At 37.8% G+C, this 12008-nt stretch overlaps 1 protein-coding gene across 1 annotated transcript in view; it reads left to right on the top strand.

The window, feature by feature from the left end:
• The first annotated feature begins 903 nt into the window (after positions 1-903).
• PHLPP2 (PH domain and leucine rich repeat protein phosphatase 2) overlaps positions 904-12008 on the top strand; it is a 55827-nt gene continuing 44722 nt past the window's right edge. Inside the window, exon 1 of the mRNA XM_010850918.1 lies at positions 904-1218. Within this exon, the coding sequence (XP_010849220.1) occupies positions 947-1218 (272 nt within the window). The 5' untranslated portion in view covers positions 904-946. The remainder of the gene's footprint in view (positions 1219-12008) is intronic.

The raw sequence follows: 12008 nt of genomic DNA, 5'->3' as shown, positions 1-12008 counted from the left end.
TCTTTTACAATGTATATGCATATCTAAGTTTTCAAATGCAACAGGAATTTTTTTTTTTTGAAACATGAGAATGGAAAGAATATTTGTGCAACATTGTGTTGATTCTGTACTTGCTTATTTGGGATATAAGGCAGAGGATGAGGACCCTCTGCCTCAGATGTATATCTCCATCTCAAGTCTTCAGATGGAGATATACAAAAATGTTTATTGCAGCATTGTTTTTCACTGTTTCCAACAATGAAAAATTAGAAACAATCTAAATGCCTTTAGCAGGAGAAGGGATAAATTTTGATGTGTTCATGCAGTGGTATTCAAAAGAATGAGCTGGGTGTAATATCACAGATATATTTCTAAACCAGTATTGAATCAAGGGGAAAAAAAATGACAGGGTGAAACATACATATGTCAGGTTTTAGATACAGTTTTAAATTATGTAAAACAATATTAGAGTTTATAGATGTATACATATAGGACAAATGTAAAAAAATGCATGGGATGATAAACACTAAGTATAGTGGAGTGTTTGTTTCTGGGGAGGGAGAAGGGAAATGGGGTTTTAGGTAGTGGGTGGCTTTAGCTATATATGTAAGGTTGTATATATGTTCTTTAGAATAATGATCTGAACTAAATCTGGCAAAATATAAAAGTTTGTGAAAGTTAGGTAGTGTGCATACTACTGTTGTTCTTGAAATTTTTCTGAAAACATAAAGAAAAAAAGGGTCAGAAAATGATGGGCAGAGACATGAACAGCTGCCAGTAAAGAGAATGAAATTTTCTAGTTGTAGGGATGGGCGTGACAGGTGCAGAAGGCTCCACGAGAGGAAGTAGTACCCAGCCGAGTATTGGTGAATAAGGAGTGGAAAGGTGGGATAAGGACTAAATATGTCTAACTCAGTCGGACAGTTGGGCTAACGATTTCTTTTTCTTAACTTTTTTTTAGAGAAATATGAAGCGCAATGGGAGCAGAAATTGTTTGAATAGGAGAAGTAGGTTTGGTTCTCGGGAGAGAGACTGGCTGAGAGAAGATGTGAAGAGAGGCTGTGTTTACCTGTATGGAGCGGACACAACCACTGCCACTACAACCACCACTTCCTCTGCTTCCTCCTCCTCCTCTGACTTACATCTTGTCCTTTGCACAGTAGAGACACCAGCATCAGAAATTTGTGCTGGAGAGGGAAGGGAAAGTCTTTATTTGCAGCTTCATGGAGACCTGGTCAGGTGAGGTCAGAGTTTTACCATTAATTCTACTGCAGTATAAGTCATATGTGTTTCTGCTTGGAAGTGGGCTTTAGGATTTTATTCGTGTTGGAGCTGATGATGGTTATAGTCACAAGGCTTGAAAATAGACTTGTCCTTAGGATGCTGACATTAGAATCCTTGAATTTAAAAAGTATTTGAGGAGGAAAATTTGATAGTTACTTCATTTGGGTTACATCATAGGTTGAATATCTAAATTAACAATAAATAATTTTTTAAGTTTTATTTTCTTTTTAAAAAATTGTTTATTTATTTTTATTACTTTTGACTGTGCTGGATCCTCATTGCTGTGCACAGGCTTGCTCTAGTTGCGGCGAGCCAGGGCCACTCTAGTTGCGGCGCATGGGCTTCTCATTGCAGTGGCTTTTCTTGTCATGGATCGTGGGCTCTAAGGCACATGGGCTCAGTAGTTGTGGTGCATGGGCTTACTTCCCAGATCAGGGACAGAACCTGTGTTGCCTATGTTGCAAGACAGATTCTTACACTGAACCACCAGGGAAGTCCCTGAAGTTTTATTTTTTTAAGTGATACAGGTAAATAGAATGAAATAAAGTGTAAAAGGAAATAGAGAGTGACAAGTACCTATGCTCATGCATGAGTATGTGTCACTATTTGTATATAAATTTTTAAAACTGATGGTGCTATATGCAGCACCTTGTCAACTCACTATCTTAGATACCTTTCCATGTTAATATTTTATAACTTTCATTTATTTAATGGCTACATAGTATTCCATTCTACAAGTCTACCATAAATTTAGCCAGTTTCCTATTAGTGGGCCTGTAGGTTGTTAGCAGTTGTTTTTACTACAGGCACTGCTGCAGTGAATATCCTTGTACCTGTGATATTTCTCCCATGTGGAAGTCATCTTAGGAATGGAATTGCTGTCTCAAAGGATATGTGCATTTTTTATTTTGATAGATATTGTCAAATTCCTCTTCCTAGAAGTTATACTTTGATGAATAATGTAACAGTATACCTATTTCCCCCTTACTTTCTCCAGAACACGTTAGTTTTAAATTTTATGTGTTTTGACATCCTCACGCGTGAGTACATACTTGATTGTGAACAGAAATGATTGTCAACAGTTTTTAGAGAATTGTAAATTCAGCATTCCAAGGACAAATCTTTTTTCAAGCCTGAAAACTTAGATGTTTGGAAATCTGATAGGAATTTTGTTATTTTAATTTTCATTTATGTGATAGAGTTAGGTTGAGCATATTTTCATAAGCTTAAAAGCCATTTGTGTTTTCTTTAAAATCTTATATAAATGCGAAGACACAAAGTAGTCTCAAAGTAGTCTTATACTGTGCATGTGAACTCTTTGATTCAGCTTTAAAAAAAAAAAACTCTATTAGCTCTTGGAGTTAGATCTCAGATAAGAGCTCCTTAAGTGCCTTTCTCGCCTCCCCTTTCTCAGTAATAAGTAAATGTCTCCCAACAGAATTTCAAAACTGTGGATTCAATACTGTTGAAAGTGAGAAAGGAGGCTCCCACTTCTACCTAAAAATGTGGTAATTATAGTAACACATTTAGCTGAGCTAAAAATTGATATCATTTTAAAAGTCTAAACTGAGGTTTATTATGTGTTCCTTTTAAAAATTGGACTAATTCCTGAAAAAGTAGATTAGCACTTGAATGTTTTCCTTGTTCACCAGTTAACTACATTTCCTAAATCCATTTGTAAAACGAAAGGATCAGACTGGGTGATCCTTAGGCTTTTCTAAATCTTAACACTGATTCCGATCTAATTTTATCAGGTGGAAAGCCTTGACCTACATTATAGCTGGTAGTGACTGATGGAGTTCAAGTATTTAAACCTTAGACTTACTCATCTGTATACCAATGTGTATGTATACAGAGATATTAGAAAAGTGGACAAAAGCCCACTAGTTGGCTTGCTACTACTAATTGTATTGTTAGTTGTTAAGAGTCCAAATGCAATACAATTTACTTTTGTGAACCTAAACTGTTCTTAAAATGGAGAGCGTAGCTTTGATAATTTTGTAATGAAATAGCTCTTTGGAAACAAAACAATGAGTTGATTAGAAAATAATGAAAACACTATTGAACTGTAGTTTGAAGATATGAATATATTTTTTCCTTTTTCTAAAATTAAAAAAAAATTTTTAATGTTTTATACAATTTTTAAAGGTTGCACTCCATTTACAGTTATTACAAAATATTGGCTGTATTCCCTGTGTTATACAATACATCCTTATAGTATGTCTTATACCCAATAGTTTGTACCTCCTCCTCGCCCACCCCTATATTGCCCTGCCAAACCTCCCCCGAGCCCCTCACAGGTAACCACTAGTTTGTTCTCTGTGTCTGTGAGTTTACTTCTTTATTGTTACATGTTCACTAGTTTTGTTGTGTTTTTTTAGATTCCATGTATAAGTGGTATCATATAGTATTTGAGATATGAATATATTTACTTTGCTGGAGTAAGAGATAAAAAAGTCTTAGTTAGCCAAAGAAACAATAATGATGATGATAGATTTTAGCTAACGTTAAGTGCTTTCTTTTGCTAGTTAGCAGGCTTACTAGGAGAAGGCAATGGCACCCCACTCCAGTACTCTTGCCTGGAAAATCCCATGGACGGAGGAGCCTGGTGGGCTGCAGTCCATGGGGTCGCTAAGAGTCGGACACGACTGAGCGACTTCACTTTCACTTTTCACTTTCATGCATTGGAGAAGGAAATGGCAACCCACTCCAGTGCTCTTGCCTGGAGAATCTCAGGGACGGGGGAGCCTGGTGGGCTGCCGTCTATGGGGTCGCACAGAGTTGGACACGACTGAAGCAACTTAGCAGCAGGCTTAGTGCTTTATGCATTTTTTTCTCCTTAACTCGTCACAGTAACTGTAAGAGAGGTAGGATTATTCCTTTTCATTGAGGAAAATTGAGGCTTTTTGAGAGGTCCAGTAGTATGTTCAAGGTCAGGCAATATCTCTTCTTTAATAACTTCTTTGCTGTTTATTGGCGTGTAGTTTACGATCACTGTAGAGATTTTGGAAAAAATGAAAAAAATGTACAAAGAAATAATACTTTCCAATACTTTTAGTAGATTATCTCATTTAATCCTCATGGCAATTTTGTGCGGTAAATATTCTCCCCATTTTATAGATGAGGGAAATGAGTCTTAAAAGGGTTAATCATTTCATCTAGAATCACTCAGCTGGTGAGACCTGGAATTTGAACTCTAGATTCTGACACTAGCTTCCATATATTGCCTTCCCCTCCCCCAACACCCTGACCTTTTTTTCCAGATCTTTTTCAAAATTAGTAGGTATGTCTAATTTTTAAAAATTACGTAGTTGGACTCATACCATTTATTCAGTATTATTTACTGCTTACCTCAACTAATTTCCTGTGTCATTAAAAATCCCTTAGATACCAGTTTTAGTAGCTACAGAATACTCTATTTTATGCATATGTTGTAACTTATTTAAAACTTGAGAACTAATATGCCGTAATGGCTTAGAGCTTGGGTTCTGGGTTGAGAGCTTGTGGGTTCAAATCCTGGCACAGACTGTTAACTATGCAAGTGACCTAATGCTTTGTCTTCAGTTTACTAATCTATACAATGGAGGATGATAATATTTATGTTACAGAGTTATCCAAGGGTTAAATAAGTTATACATGTTATGAAGATTAAATGAGTTTATACTTGTAAGGCTTCTTAAACTCTAATGTCCACCTGGGGAGCTTGTTCAAATACAGATTCTGATTCAGTGGCTCTGGGGTCTGTCTGTATTCTGTTAAGCTCCTACGTGATGTGCTACATTTTGAGTTGCAAGGAAGTACTTAAAATGATGCCTGGTCCTAGTTAGTGTTAACCTCTTTGGGTTGCTTCAAGTCATTCAACACTCAGAAGTAGTGTGATAACTAAACTTTGCCCGTGAATTTTTTTTTTTTTTTTTCTCCCCATGAATCTTAAATTGTTGATTTCCGTGGGCTGGGTCCTAGAAATGGGATTATTGGCACTAAAGTTACCCCATTATTTTTCCTAAATCATCCATGATTTTCTTCTTAGCTTACTCTTTTTTAGTTATGGACTTGTCACTTGAATTTAACTGAGGGGTTATGAATTTATAGAATTTTAGCACTCGAAGGAACCTGAGAGAGATACCTTCTAGGAAAATGAACCCGACCTAACAGCCCTGCCACCTCCTGCCCTTTCCATCTGGGAATATGTGTGGGGGCCTCGCTTTTGTCGTCACAACTACAGGAGAGAATTACCAGCATTTAGGGAACAAGGGCCAGATAATATCCTCAATGTGTGGGAAAGTCTTGTACAGCAAAAATTGTCCTGCCTAAAAGGCTAGCAACTTCCCTGTGGGAGTCACAGAAACCATTTTCCTTCGTTTTATAGATGTGAAACTGAGGTCTGGAGAGGTCAGGTCCACAGCACATTCCTGCAGCTGCTTGGTCCTAGAGCTATAGCTGGAACACAGGTGTCCTGTCTCCCAGTCCAGTGTTCTTTACGTAATATTTGGTCTGTCTGTTTTATTGGACTGTTTAAGTGATAAATGACTCACTAGTGAAGCTTAGTGTAATCATTGCCTTCTCTTTGAGAAGTTGTAACAACATTACCTTAACAAAACGAAATGCCCTTTGGCTCATGGTCATATATTTACTTTTATTTTTAGTCATCAAAATGACTAAGATTTCGGTGGCTGATACACTATTTTTTAAGATAAGTTAATAATTGATAAGATATGTCTAACAGAAAGTTATGCTCTTGCAATTTGGAATCCTGAGTTGTAATTCGTTTACTATCACTGACTAGCCAGGTGACCTCTTATAAGTGTCTGAAGTTTCGTTTACCATATTTTAGCATTAAAAAGGGGAGTGGAAAGTCCTGTTTCAGAATACGTACTGAGCTGATTAACTCTGAGGAAGGAAAAAGATTATTTTTGTTTTGTTTCATATTTCTGTACTCTTTTAAACTATAAAAGAATGTGTTAAAAAAAAAGAATGTGTTATACATTAAGTAATTTGTCTTTTATTAAAACTTTTGTTTTTACATTTTAGTTTTTCACTTCTGAAATCAGTGTGTATTTTACATTTGTTGGTAGGTCATAGTCTAATTGGCAGTGTTTTTTCTTAATGGTTATTGCAATGCCGTCTGGTTTACTGTGATACAGTTCTGACACTAACCACAGACGTCCTTCACAAGTTAAAGGACATTACACCTGCAACTATCATGTTATTGACCCCTTCAGGTTCAGGAATTCACTAGAATGTCTCACCGAACTCAGATCAGATCAGATCAGATCAGTCGCTCAGTCGCGTCCGACTCTTTGTGACCCCATGAATCACAGCACACCAGGCCTCCCTGTTCATGACCAACTCCTGGAGTTCATTCAGACCCACGTCCATCGAGTCAGTGATGCCATCCAGCCATCTCATCCTCTGTCGTCCCCTTCTCCTCCTGCCCCCAATCCCTCCCAGCATCAGAGTCTTTTCCAATGAGTCAACTCTTCGCATGAGGTGGCCAAAGTACTGGAGTTTCAGCTTTAGCATCATTCCTTCCAAAGAAATCCCAGGGCTGATCTCCTTCAGAATGGACTGGTTGGATCTCCTTGCAGTCCAAGGGACTCTCAAGAGTCTTCTCCAACACCACAGTTTAAAAGCATCAATTCTTCGATGCTCAGCCTTCTTCACAGTCCAACTCTCACATCCATACATGACCACAGGAAAAACCATAGCCTTGACTAGACGAACCTTTGTTGGCAGAGTAATGTCTCTGCTTTTGAATATGCTGTCTAGGTTGGTCATAACTTTCCTTCCAAGGAGTAAGCATCTTTTAATTTCATGGCTGCAATCACCATCTGCAGTGATTTTGGAGCCCCCAAAATAAAGTCTGACACTATTTCCACTGTTTGCCCATTTATTTACCATGAAGTGGTGGGACCAGATGCCATGATCTTCGTTTTCTGAATGTTGAGCTTTAAGCCAACTTTTTCACTCTCCTCTTTCACTTTCATCAAGAGGCTTTTGAGTTCCTCTTCACTTTCTGCCATAAGGGTGGTGTCATCTGCGTATCTGAGGTTATTGATATTTCTCCTGGCAATCTTGATTCCAGCTTGTGTTTCTTCCAGTCCAGCATTTCTTATGATGTACTCTGCATATAAGTTAAATAAACAGGATGAAATACATATAAATATACAGCCTTGACGTACTCATTTTCCTCTTTGGAACCAGTCTGTTGTTCCATGTCCACTTCTAACTGTTGCTTCCTGACCTGCATACAGGTTTCTCAAGAGGCAGGTCAGGTGGTCTGGTATTCCCATCTCTTTCAGAATTTTCCACAGTTTATTGTGATCCACACAGTCAAAGGCTTTGGCATAGTCAATAAAGCAGAAATAGATGTTTTTCTGGAACTCTCTTTCTTTTTTGATGATCCAGTGGATGTTGGCAATTTGATCTCTGGTTCCTCTGCCTTTTCTAAAACCAGCTTGAACATCAGGAAGTTCACGGTTCACATATTGCTGAAGCCTGGCTTGGAGAATTTTGAGCATTACTTTACTAGCATGTGAGATGAGTGCAATTGTGCGGGAGTTTGAGCATTCTTTGGCATTGCCTTTCTTTGGGATTGGAATGAAAACTGACCTTTTCCAGTCCTGTGGCCACTGCTGAGATTTCCACTCCACCGAACTCAAGGAAGCAGTATTTAAGATTGCTATTTAAGTATAGGTGTTAGTCGCTCAGTCATGTCTGATTCTTTGTATCCCCAAGGACTGTGGCCCACCAGGTTCCTCTGTCTATGGAATTCTCCAGGCAAGAATACTGGTGGAGTGGGTAGCCATTCCCTTCTCCAGGGGATCTTCCCAAACCAGGAATTGATTCTCTATTGTCTGAGCCAAATGAATATACACATAGGGAGCATCCATATTACCCTCCCAGCCCATGAGTGTGTTCATCCACCAGGAAGCTTCAGTACAGAGTTTTTGTTATAGGGTAGGATTGATTGATTTAATCATTGATCTTGTGCTTGAACTCAAATTTAAATCCCCAGCCCTCTCCTCCCCCAAGATTGGGCTCATGTCAAGCCCCAAGCCTCTCTTCAGGAGGTTGGGCTTTCTGTGACCAGCTCCCATCCTGTGTCAGCTCATCTCTTAGCATAAACTGAGAGGTGATCCAAGGCGCTTGTGAATAACTAAGACACTCCCATTACTCAGGAAATTTCAAGAATTTAGAATCCCCCTCACAGAAACCAGGGACTACAAAGACTAGCAGGATTCTTATACAACAGTGACGCATAAAAATAGTGTATCTTTGAAATGAGGATGTATCAGACTAACTATGTATAGTAATTTTAAAACATAACTTTTTACATTCCTGGTATAAGTTAACATAGGAAGTACTTTGAGCTCTCTTCTGCATAAGTTATTTTAACTACTTTTAAAAATAATATTGTTTGCCTAAAGGCGAGGCTTTGTAAGGACATTGACATAGGTTCAAACCCTGATGTCATATGTACTAATTATGCAACACTCTCTTTTAGTTATTTCCTAGTTTTGTAAAATGTGAGACACGTCTAGCATAGTGTCAGATGTGGAGTAAACATTCATCAAAGTATCCTTGTTTTCTGTATCATTATATGTATTGTTGGTCTTAAAAGTTTGCAGATTTTACCTTATTGGCCAGAGATTGAGTTTTAACCTGACTTTGATGTATAAAATGCTGCTCTGTGCTGTGTTAGGGTCTTGGATACAGTGTGTTGGGTTGTAAGAATGTACTCTCACTATTAACTAGAGTTCTTGTGGAGTGATTGTTGTTGTTTAGTCACTGTAGACCTACTCTTTGGGACCCTGTGGATTGTATAGCACACAGGTTCCTCTGTCTTCCACTGTATCCTGGAGTTTGCTCAGTTTCATGTTCCTTGATGTGGAGTGATCCCTGAAATGAAACTTACTCTTCTCCTTCCTGTAACTTAACTGTGGGCACTGTTCAGAGTAACTGTTGGCTAAGAGCTACAAGGGCTACAGTCCATAGGGTTGCAAAGAGTTGGACATGATTGAAGTGACTTAGCATGCAAGAGCTACAAACACTGTTGATAGCATTACGGTATTGGTTGGCTGGTTTGGAGAAAAATAACCAGATGTACATATATTCAGATTTACAAGGACTGTTGTAGCTTCTGGAAGCCCGAGAAACACACTGTTAACAACAATAGTCTCACTGTCTCTTCTTAAAGCCTTAACGGAAGTATTTCAAATGATGAATGGAACCTTTCTTTGCTAACATATTCTGTCTTACACCTGTTTTGCAATAGATGTATTTCCTTTGATTTATGAGAGATTTAACACATAGCTAATTAGCAGCCTGTTAAACTTTTGGAACTTTGAAACACAGAACTAATCCATAAGCATATGATAGCATTTTCCCTCCCCCATACTCTGTACTCCCTAAAGCAGATGAGTTTAATGAGTAAATAGAATTAGTCCCTCATTTTACTTGTTTTTGCAGTTCTTGAAATATTTCTTGTTTGCTCATTTATACTAAATTGATGAGAGCAGATGTAGAGATTCTCTTAGTTTTTTTCCCTCTCTCCCAGGGAAAATACTTTCTTTTGGTGGAAATAGTTAAAGAGGGTTTCCAAAATCTACAGAGCCTTTTTAGATCAGGAAATCTGATGATGCAAAATATGTTAGGATATTTCCAATTCTCTTGGTTTTCCAGAGAGAAATAAGAAAATTGAGCTGATAAGATAGAGCTTGAAAGTAAAATTTCTTGGTCTTAATATGTGATCATTATAGTTATAGTATATATAGTCATATATATATACCATATATGTGGAATTATAGTTAAATACATTGAACTCTGTATCCAAAAATAATAGCAGTGTTTAGGTAGAATTTGTATTATACTAGGAAGATGTCTTGCCTGGAAAATCCCATGGACGGAGGAGCCTGGTGGGCTGCAGTCCATGAGGTTGCTAAGAGTCGGACACGACTGAGCGACTTCACTTTACTTTTCACTTTCATGCATTGGAGAAGGAAAAGGCAACCCACTCCAGTGTTCTTGCCTGAAGAATCCCAGGGACAGAGGAGCCTGGTAAGAGGCTGTCTATGGGTTCGCACAGAGTCGGACACGACTGAAGCGACTTAGCAGCAGCAGCAGGAAGATGTCTTAGATACATCATAGACCCCTGAATTGTAAAAGACCCTAAAGATCATCTGGCTTGACTTGATTCCTAGAGCAGACTCTTCTAAATTGTCTGTGACAGGTGGCTCTCTCAGAGCTATTTTGATGGACAGTCTGTTTCATTATTGGGCATCTCTAATTATTAAGGTTCTGCCTCATTTTTAATCCAAGTCTACCTGTGCAACTTCTCACTGCTCATAGTCCCTTTCTTTGGATCAGTCTAGACTAAATCTAATAACCATTCTTGACATGGAAAGACGGAGCTGTTTATGCCCGTGGTCACCCTGTCTTCAGCTTAATCCTTCAGCCAGTCTTCCTGTTACATGACTAATTGACCCCTCCAGGATAGTTTATTACAAGTCTCTTAAAATGTATCCTTCTTTGAAGGATTCTACCATTGTATGAGGAAGGTGCTTAATATTGTCACAGCCCTTTGTGGACTTTTCTTTTATTTGATAGGAGATTCATTGTAACTGATGTTTTTATTCTGAAAAGTATATTTTCCATTTCTGTTAGATTCAGTATTTGCTGATCTTTGTAGGCTTTTAGTTTTTTGGTCATTCCCCATGTAGTAGTTCTGAGTTTACAGAAGCTGGAAGTCAGAACTGAGCCAGGAGGGTCAGGAGGGGCCACATCGTGGCTTTTATTTTTATCTTTTTGTTTTTTGGTATGCATCAATATGATTTCCATTTCTGCATTATAATTTTGTTTTACAGTTGTTTATATTTCACTTTGTAGTATTTTCATTTCATGTTTTTAAAAAGTAAATCTTATTGTCAACTAGTATTTTCTAGTTCTTGAACCACAAAACACAGATCCTTCATGTCTTTATGCCTTGATGGAAGGTGTATCATGTTTCTTGTGATTAATACAGCTCTTAAGTTTTCTAAACAGAATCCTTTTAAAGAGTGATGTTCTTCAAGATCTTTTAAACACATAGGCTTTCCTATACTTGTTTTTTGATTGTTGTTTCAGTTGGGGGAGACATTCTATTTTTATTCTCATTAAAATTTTATTCCGTTCCTAAGAATTTTTTGAATAATAATTGTCAGTACGTTGTCGAACACTACTACATGTGAAATAATTTGCTAAGCCCTTTATGTACTGTACGATATCTTCTTATAAGCAAATAAATAAATACTTCTAGTAACAACCCTGTGAGTTAGGCACTGTTGTCATTCATTAGGCTGCTGAGGAATAAGTCAATGAGGTTAAATAATTTGTCTAAGGACACACATGAGCTGATAAGTGGCAGAAGTAAGACTCAGACCCAGGCAGTCTGACTTTTGGAGTTCATGCTCTCAGCTGCTGTACTTGTTATAACTGTTTGCTTTCTCCTAAAATAATTGTAAAGGAAGCATTAAGTTCGTGTGATTTAAAGTATGCAGTATCCCCAGAAGCCACAAATGATTACTGACATTCTGGCTTTTCCTTGCTTTCAGTCATAACCATGAAACAGAATGATTTCTGGGTAATTACTGGGCAGTTTCATTCCTAACTTTTTTGGAAAAATCCATCTATGAAGCCAGAGGTCAGCAACCCAAAGTCTCCATTTTTAATTGTGTTCCAGCTTATGTGAAATCAGTTATGGGCGA

This window comes from Bison bison, unplaced genomic scaffold (assembly GCF_000754665.1).
Source record: "Bison bison bison isolate TAMUID 2011002044 unplaced genomic scaffold, Bison_UMD1.0 scf7180017864297, whole genome shotgun sequence".
Classification (NCBI taxonomy): domain Eukaryota; kingdom Metazoa; phylum Chordata; class Mammalia; order Artiodactyla; family Bovidae; genus Bison; species Bison bison.
Note: the sequence above shows the minus strand (reverse complement) of the source record. Positions and strands in the feature narration are given on the sequence as shown.